This window comes from Sinocyclocheilus anshuiensis, unplaced genomic scaffold (assembly GCF_001515605.1).
Source record: "Sinocyclocheilus anshuiensis isolate Anshui unplaced genomic scaffold, SAMN03320099.WGS_v1.1 scaffold51, whole genome shotgun sequence".
Classification (NCBI taxonomy): domain Eukaryota; kingdom Metazoa; phylum Chordata; class Actinopteri; order Cypriniformes; family Cyprinidae; genus Sinocyclocheilus; species Sinocyclocheilus anshuiensis.
In genome coordinates, this window is record NW_015548296.1 from 5,951,031 (window position 1) to 5,960,141 (window position 9,111).

The window sequence follows — 9,111 nt, forward strand, 5'->3', positions numbered from 1 at the left end:
GACATCGGTAAAACAGTCCATGTGACATCAGTGGCTCAACTTCAGTTTTGCGAAGCTACGAGAATACTTTTTGAGCGCAAAGAAAACAAAAATAACAATTTATTTAACAATTCTTCTCCCCCGAGTTACGTCTTCCGCCATTTTAGAGAGTATCACAATGCATACGCATGCTTTCCCCTAAGTGTAAACAACGCTGATGACGTCGATTACGTTTTTGGGTACTCTCCAAAATGGCGGAAGACGTAACTCGGGGGAGAAGAATTGTTGAAAAAATTATGTTATTTTTGTTTTCTTTGCGCACAAAAAGTATTCCCGTAGCTTCGCAAAATTGAAGTTGAGCCACTGATGTCACATGGACTGTTTTACCGATGTCCTTACTACGTTTCTGTGTCTGGGAATATTTCAGTTGCGTTGCTGTCTATGCAGGCTCTGAGAGCTCTCACATTTCAACAAAAATATCTTAATTTGTGTTCCGAAGATGAACGAAGGTCTTATGGGTTTGGAAGGACATGAGGGTGAATAATTAATGACAGAATTTTCATTTTGGGTGAACTATCCCTTTAATATTATGTTAAATTTTAGACACAGTATTGTCAATATTGTCTGTTTTTTCTCAGTTTTGCCAAAGAAAATAGTTCCAAACAGCTGAACTCTTGTGTTTTCAATGGTGTTTTGTTACTGAATGAATCCACATTTTTGAACAAATCAAGTGAGCCGAGGATTCAGTGAGTCATTCATAAAGACACTTGCTTCATGTTTTATTCAATCAATCTGAACAAATCAGTTGAATGATTGACTGAATCACTCACTCACACATTCACTCACTTTCTAAAGCTACTTTTTGCAAAACAATAAGGAAGTTTTGGGGGGTAATTCTTCAGCCAAAATTGATGCGGGACTAATTAATCGGCACATTATATAATAAGTATATTAAAAATTGTAATCACTTGACAGCCCTATAGTTCACACTGATCATTTCCATTCAACAAAAGCAAACTGCCCAAGGCCTGTGAAGATCCAAAAATGACAAAAAGCACAATAAAATAATCATAAAAGTAGACAAGCTTGTGTGACAAACAACAAACTGAAAATGTGATAATCTTATATATAAAACATTTTCACATTTATCATTGAAAAAGCATGCAAGTTAGAAAGATTTTGATTCAGTAACAATGATCACTTCAATTTAGATATTCAGTTAGTCACAATGACTAAAACTGGTAACTCATCTTTGTAAACTGTTCATTAAAACAACCAACCTATTAATTTTGCCTATCAACCGATTCACTATTCAATTGCGCCATTATTTTGCGGTATGCAATCTTTTCAGTTCATCAAATTCAATACAAACTACAAACTTACATTTACAGCTCAGGTAAAACATGGTCGCCGTGATTTTGCCACGCAAGACATGTTCCTGGATCAACATCTTTTGTTGATCCTGGATCAACATTACTGTCTAAAAATACAGACTTAACCCAATCCCTACCCCTAAACCTAACCTTACCCATAATTTATTCCTAAAATCAGTGGCAAATGATAGCTGATTAACAAGAGTGTAGAAGCACCTAATCCTGATTGTAAGCCTAAAACTGACATTTCCTGAAAAGTTCTCTCTCAATTCTGATTGGTTGATTGGAATGATGTTCCAGGATCAACAAGGATGTTGATCCAGGAACATGTTGTACTTGGTGAAATCACGCTCACCAGTAAAACATGATTTCTTCAGTCGTTGTGCTGAAGATATAAAACAGTTCAGGAAACTCTGCTGTATGGTTTCATTCTTGTTTCAAGTCATATGGGTTTGGAATGACATGAGGGTGAGTAAATAAATTTGTTTTTGGATGAAGGATTCCTGGGAAAAAAAATGCAATACAGATCAAAGTAAAAATAAACTCAAACACAAAAGAACTCTAACGGTAAACAGACTGTAAAAAAGAATATCCAGGATTGAAAAACTTGCAATAAAAACCTTGAATCATTAGATTCCTCTTTAGCAAGAGATTCTCCTCAAGTTCTTCTGAGGCACTTTGAACTGGCCTTTGATACTGGTATTATTTTTTTATCACTGTTCTTGCTACGCTACAAAAAACAGAAAACACTGTGGTCTCACAGGAAAGTAGTCATCCAAAAAAAAAAATCAATTCTGAGAGGGAAAGACACGAGTGGAAAATATATCATGATATCTGAAACGAATGAATCTCCTTTTTCCCCACCAGGTGAGGGAAGACTGGAAATATGTTGCCATGGTGATTGATAGAATATTCCTCTGGATGTTTGTGCTGGTGTGCATTCTGGGGACCGTCGGACTCTTCCTCCCACCGTGGCTGGCTGGAATGATCTAGATCCTCATGTGGAGTCTCTGATTGGCTCTGTGTAGGTGGGGAATGGCCTTGTCAATCACACTTGACTTCAGTGACCTCATTAAACATCAGCTGTCATGGAAATTAAGTGATGTTTAATGTCATTGCTTCTCAGTGTAACAGGAAGTTAGTAGTGGGATTATGTGCACTTAAAGGACTGTTTTGGGTTAAATGCAAGTTAATGAAAAATGAAACTAAATAAAATGAAACTGATGTGAACATTTACTGTGTCAAAATCAACGATTTTCTTTATTCTGTGGAATATGTGGAGAAATTTTGAAGAGGATTGCTCTTTCCCATCCAAATACAATGAAGCGAGATTTAACAGGTCACCCAAAAATGAAAATTCTGTCATCATTTACTCACCTTATTCCAAACCTGTATGAGTTTCTTTCTTCTGCTGAACACAAAAGATATTTGAAGAATGTGGGTAACCAAACAGTTGGTCTCCATTGACTTTCATACTATTTTTTTTTCATCATTAATCATTTTTGAGTGAACTATGACTTTAAAAAGGGCACAAAAGCATCATTAAAGTGGCACATACGACTCGTTTTCTATATTCCGAGTCTTCTGAGGTCATATGAGGTCATCAGTCTGTGTGCAGTAACTTGCCCTATTTAACCTGGAACCTTCTTTTAAAGAAAACTGGCTTGATTCAGTCTGTCACTATATAAATATCTAAAACACAGACATAAACAAATACATCTACCTTAATGTTTTACAATGGAACAGATGTAAAGTATTTACATCAATATTTTTCCCCTATTCTGAGAATTCGCCTGTTTGATTGACAGGCGATCTGACCAATCATAGAACTTGTATTGACGTCTTTCTGTGGTTGAAACAACATACCTTCTGATATTTATTCATGTTTACTCTGTGCAGTTAATAAACAGAGATGAACAGTTCATGTGGTGCTACAGCGATCTGTCACGACACACATGAAGGAGCCACAAAACTGTATTTCCTTGAATTTCTTTTTAAAAAAATGACGCAATTTTAAAGCTGTAACGTTCTCATAACAAAATTATGAGCTCTGTCTTTTCTGTGAAAAATACATTGTGGAGCAAAGAGGACACTGACAATGTGACGACAGACAAGACAGAGCAGGTTACTTAGTGTCAGCTTTCAAATTTTGTCATTTTTTTAAGAAATTCAAACAATAAATACCATTTTGTGGCTCTTCAATGTGTCGTGACAGATCGCTGTAGCGCCTCAGTTCAGGCAGCACATGAACTGATCTTCTTTTAATATTTACTTAAAGCATGAAATAAACATGAATGAACATCAGAAGGTATTTTATTTCAACTGTGGAAAGACGTCAACCATTTTTCAACTTTAAGTCCACTCACGTTAATCTACTCTCCTGTCTGGTTTGTTTCCCTGTTGAAAAAAACCCCCGCATATGCTGGTTAGGTATGTTTTGAAGCGTAGCAGCTGGTTTGAGCTGGTTTAAGCTGGTCCTAAGCTAACCAGCTTAGGACCAGCACATGGCCAGCTTAAACCGGCTCAAACCAGCTGCCATGTTTCAAAACATATCTAACCAGCATATGCTGGTTTTTTTCAACAGGGTTGTCAGACAAAATGGTAGATTCGGCATTATGATTGGTCAGATCGCCTGTCAATCAAGCTCCCTGCGAAGGGCCAATCGCACATGGATTTCAGTGTGTGAGAATGACTTGCAGGAGATTTCAGCTGTGAAAGGTAACATAGGTGACAGCAGATAAAATTGTGCAATAGTTTGTTCAAGTCTGTCCTGAATGTGATATGAATTCATAAAGATCATTTCCCAAGGACTGCTTGTATTTCAGCTGTTCACCTTTACAAACCCTGAATATATATTAAAAATGAAGATGCTCTAAGAAGCAGGTCCATCTTAATTTGTACCGACACTATTTATGTCCATATTTCGGTAACAGCTTTTAACAAATACTTTTCACAAAAATTAGTGTGTCAAATGTTGCAAAATTATTTAAATTAATTTGCAGGGGCTATTAATAACAGGAAGAATGACTGTTTAAAATGTGAAAATTAGCATTAATAAATGTCAGATGATTCAGTAACTGAATGTTAAAATGTCCACTGAAAAGCCATATGGACGAGTGATGAAACGTCTTCAAAAGCCAAGAAATGGGTCCAGTTATAGCAAATGAAAACCACATGAGATTTGTGTTTCAAGTCTGCCTTTCAAGTTTTTTTGTGATGGATTTAAGATTGTGCCATTAAATGCTGACATTTCCCAATGAAAGGTTTAGTAAGACATGTTCTGATACCTTCCTGAGCAATACCGAAATACCCCTGTCAAGGAAAATCTGCTCTAATACCCCTCTCTCCTCTCAGGTAGTGGATGAGTTGACCTACAAGAGAAGAGGTCACAGGTTGAGTTAAATCAGTGCCTCAGGGCAGATGGAAAGCTCAGGCTGTCAGAATGAACCAATGCTGTCGTCCTCTTCAAGAGCATCACACACCTGCAGCACCGATATTGGATTTCACCATCCACACCATAATGAAAGAGTTAGGCTGCCACTTTAAAACGTGTACTAATTGTTATTCCTTTATCTATTGGGTATGTCTTTGTAAATAAATATTTGATTGCTTCAATAATATATTTTTCATCATTTCGGTTTCAAATGTTCAATACCCATGCATTTTTAAATGTAACATACCAGAGATTCAATTTCATATATATAGCTTCATATAATATATATTATATACTGTTCCAAAGAAGATTTGGAGAAGAAAGTTGGTTGGATGAATTAGAGCAAAACCAATATGCATAGGCAGTTCGTCCTGCTGTGGTTCATAAATACTTAAAGGGGTCATAGGATGCTACATGCACTTTTACAAGTTGTTTGAACTGAAATGTTACCTATAATGATAAAAATCCACACAGTGTTTTTTTTTTAAATCTGGTTAAATGTTTACCCCTTTCTCAAATCGAGCCGATCTCAGATGCCTGTCTGTGTGACGTCACAAAGACAGGCCCCTCCCACGATAGTTTGATTGACAGTAGCGTTACAGCACAGACTGGACTGGTGTCTTACCTTAGACCCGCCCTGAGTGAGCTGTCATCAGTCCGCCATTGTTTCACCGCCGGAGCAGATGTAGACAAGAATGACTCCTAAGCAATTGAAGTGTTCTGTTGTTGGATGTAATAATGAACATAGCAGTCGTCATTTACTCCCGACATCTGAGCCGCTGAACTCGCAGTGGATTACATTGTTTCTGAAGGGAATGCGCCCCCGATCTACATAAATTCGTCTATGTTCGCGCAAATCATTCATGATCCAGCCTCATCTACAGAAGAAGTGAGTATAATGTTTTGTAATGAATCTTTGCAAATCGCCTTTCCTAATAATGTGCTAATTAGCAAGTATCACGATGAATGCGGCGGCTAAAGTAAACAATCTCTCTGAGAGCAGCTCGGAAGAGAGGGGCGGGGTCAACAGAGCTCATTAACATTTAAAGGAAAATGCTACAAAAACGGCTTGATCTGAAAAGAGCTGTTTTTGACAGGGTAAAAAAGGTGTTTTTTACACTACCATTGAGAAATTTTAAGCAAACTATGTTACAGACTTTTCATTAAGACTCTAAAGAATCATATCAACTTGTGGAAAATGGGCATCCTATGACCCCTTTAAAACAAATGTCCACCGGCCAAATATAAATGATCTGCAGAAAAAGCCACATATACTTGGTATTTAATTTAATGATTAATTATTTTATTAATAATAACTATTAGTATGTTTAGATTTCGAGAAAACTGAAAGTAGGTATGTGTCAGTAAACGCAAAGTAATGTCGTTACTTATTATAAATACATTAATGCATTTTCTAAATGACGTCTCAGATCTGATTATAGAAGATCACTACCTGTTACCGGGGTTGGACTGGATAATCTACAATTTCAAAAGGGAAATCCCCTTTACCCTGCTGAAAGACCAGTCTGCTCACCAGCATATGCCATGCTTTGGATGCTGGTGTCTGACTTTTATCTTGGCCAACCGGTTTCAGCGGTTACTGTAGATTTTTCTAGTTAAAGGAACAGTTTACCTAAAAAGGTACATTTACTCAGCCTCAGACTATCCAAGATGTAGATGAGTTCATTTGCTCATAAGAACAGATTTGGAGAAATGTAGCATAACATCACTTGTTCACTAATGGATCCTCTGCAGCTAATGGGTGCCGTCAGAATGAGAGTCCAAACCACTGATAAAACCAAGTGGTTCGGGACACCGACAACATACAAAACAGAGCGCATAATGGTTCCTTTGTTTTTAAAACCCCGGAGGTTTGCTGTTTTGAATGACCTATGGTCATTTCTCTCATTCACTGTGACAATACAATTTAAAAAAGGTCTAAAATCTACATTTTTAGTACGTGCAATTTTGTAAAGACATGCTTTGGAAGGTGGATTTCTTTACACTTTCTCGTTTTAAGTTTCTAAAGTTTTAAATAAACTGAAAATGTTAAATACATGCCTTCAATTTTTTTCATTAAGTTGGTGATAGTCTCCATAATAAGCTTAACATAGAGACTATCAAATATCACATAACAGCCTAATATTTGTTATTCTGAAAGCCAGAAATGCTTTGATAGGGGCAGTGTGATAATTTTTCAGCATGCAAAAAAAAAAAAAAAAACGAGAGCCCATGAGATGCGTCTGCAGAAGGACAATGCACTAGGTCCGTGTGAAAAAAGAGGGGCAGTGGTTCATTATTTTCTCCCATTCACAGGTAAGACTGTGATCATTTCGAATTCAGTTGTCTTCTGCTGCTGAGAATTCAGCTTGCAAACACAGCAGAATCCCGAAGGACAGAAAAGAGCCAGAACAACTCATTCTATAGTGTGAAAAGGAACAGCAGACTTTAGAGGAACTGGAAGAAATAATGAGAGAGTAGAGATAAAGAGAAGGGGAAAAAGAGGAGAGGTGTAATGAAGGAGGTGAAAGTCTACCTTCCATTCCATCTGCTCAGGGACTCGGTGAGCAACAGGACGCTTCTCTCCACCTCAGAGACCTGGAGGAGTTGAGTGTTCATGGAGTCTCTAGTGTTGTTCTGCTCCTGCAGGCATCTGAGCCAGTAACGGATCAGTTTAATGAGTAGGAAAAGGCAGTTTGAGCTTTATAAGTTCAAGTCACTGTGTCTCATTCTAATAAACTCACATTAAAAATGGCATGGATTATTCCTATTTATATGCACAGGAGAACATATGTAATAACATAAATTTGTTCTTGATCTTGAACCTTAATGTAGCTAATTACCCAAACCGTCTTGATATACGGGCTTTCCACACAACCTTTCCTAGTTTCCCAGCTAATAGATGACATTGTCGGCTAACGTTCTGGCAAGGTTCTCTCAAAGTTATGGATTTATCAAATGAAATGTTCCTTTTAAGGCCACGTGAACCGGAAGTTGCGACTGACTTCAGTTAGTGAATGAGACTCGCTGTTGTTATATGGGTTGTCAATGCAAAGCGTTAAAGGTGCACCAAAGACTATAGATATACAAAAATGGGTTACTCCTATTACTTATGAATGGGAGAAACTGCAACGCCCAATATGGTGGAACATGTCCCGCCTTCTAAATGAAAGAGCCAATCGCTGATTAGTAAAGTCATTGCATCACTGCAGCAGCTGTTAGAAGCTCCCACAGAAACCAGAGACTTGCGCTCATGACTGCACATGCCCATTGACTGGTCTAGATAAAAAAAAGAAATCGTTTTATAATGATATTTGAGCATAAGGAACTACATTTTTGGGGCAGTTCATTTCAGATTTTGTTGCTGATTTTAAATGTGTAATTTCTGCAAGCAGTATTTTAGATTTCAGGATCCCCCCCCCCCCCCCCTATAGATATACAAAAATGGGTTACTCCTATTACTTATGAATGGGAGAAACTGCAACGCCCAATATGGTGGAACATGTCCCGCCTTCTAAATGAAAGAGCCAATCGCTGATTAGTAAAGTCATTGCATCACTGCAGCAGCTGTTAGAAGCTCCCACAGAAACCAGAGACTTGCGCTCATGACTGCACATGCCCATTGACTGGTCTAGATAAAAAAAAGAAATCGTTTTATAATGATATTTGAGCATAAGGAACTACATTTTTGGGGCAGTTCATTTCAGATTTTGTTGCTGATTTGAAATATGTAATTTAATTGCGAGTTCAGCAAACAGTTTTTGAGATTTCAGGATTCCCCCGTTCATTTAGATGGGACTTGGTCTTGGATGCCCGAAATAGCTGTCCGGAGGCATTGCAAATATGACCGCCAAGTGAACAAACTTTACTTGAAAGGGACTGCACTCAGTAATATTTATGCTGCATTGGCCAATATGGTCATCTTAGACTTATACTGACACCTGGTGGTGTGGATGAAGCATCACAAAACATTTCCAGTTGTTATTAGCTGACATTTTCAAATAACATTCACAAATCCCACCTGGACACAAGACCCGCAATAACCAAAGACATCTGACCAGGTTTGAATGTGTACAAGCATTAATGAGATTTGAGAGCTATACTGCAGCAGCCGTAAAATATCACTTCTTACTGTAGTCTTTTGATTGTGGGGTGAAATATGACATAGACATATTTTTGACAGGCTTCGTGAGCTTCACCCACACAGATCTGTAAGGTGTTAAGGTAGGAGGAAGCTGATCCAGAGGCTGTTATGAAAACAAGTGTCAAAGTCTTGAACTAAACTCTACGTACATGTCCAAAAGTCAGCAACCTTGGTTTGAGCCA

At 37.8% G+C, this 9,111-nt stretch overlaps 1 protein-coding gene across 1 annotated transcript in view; it reads left to right on the top strand.

Moving 5' to 3' along the window:
* LOC107655994 (neuronal acetylcholine receptor subunit alpha-2-like) overlaps positions 1-2,379 on the top strand; it is an 8,681-nt gene extending 6,302 nt beyond the window's left edge. Inside the window, exon 6 of the mRNA XM_016443623.1 lies at positions 2,220-2,379. Coding sequence (XP_016299109.1) covers positions 2,220-2,345 — 126 coding nt within the window. The 3' untranslated portion in view covers positions 2,346-2,379. The remainder of the gene's footprint in view (positions 1-2,219) is intronic.
* Positions 2,380-9,111: the final 6,732 nt, after the last annotated feature.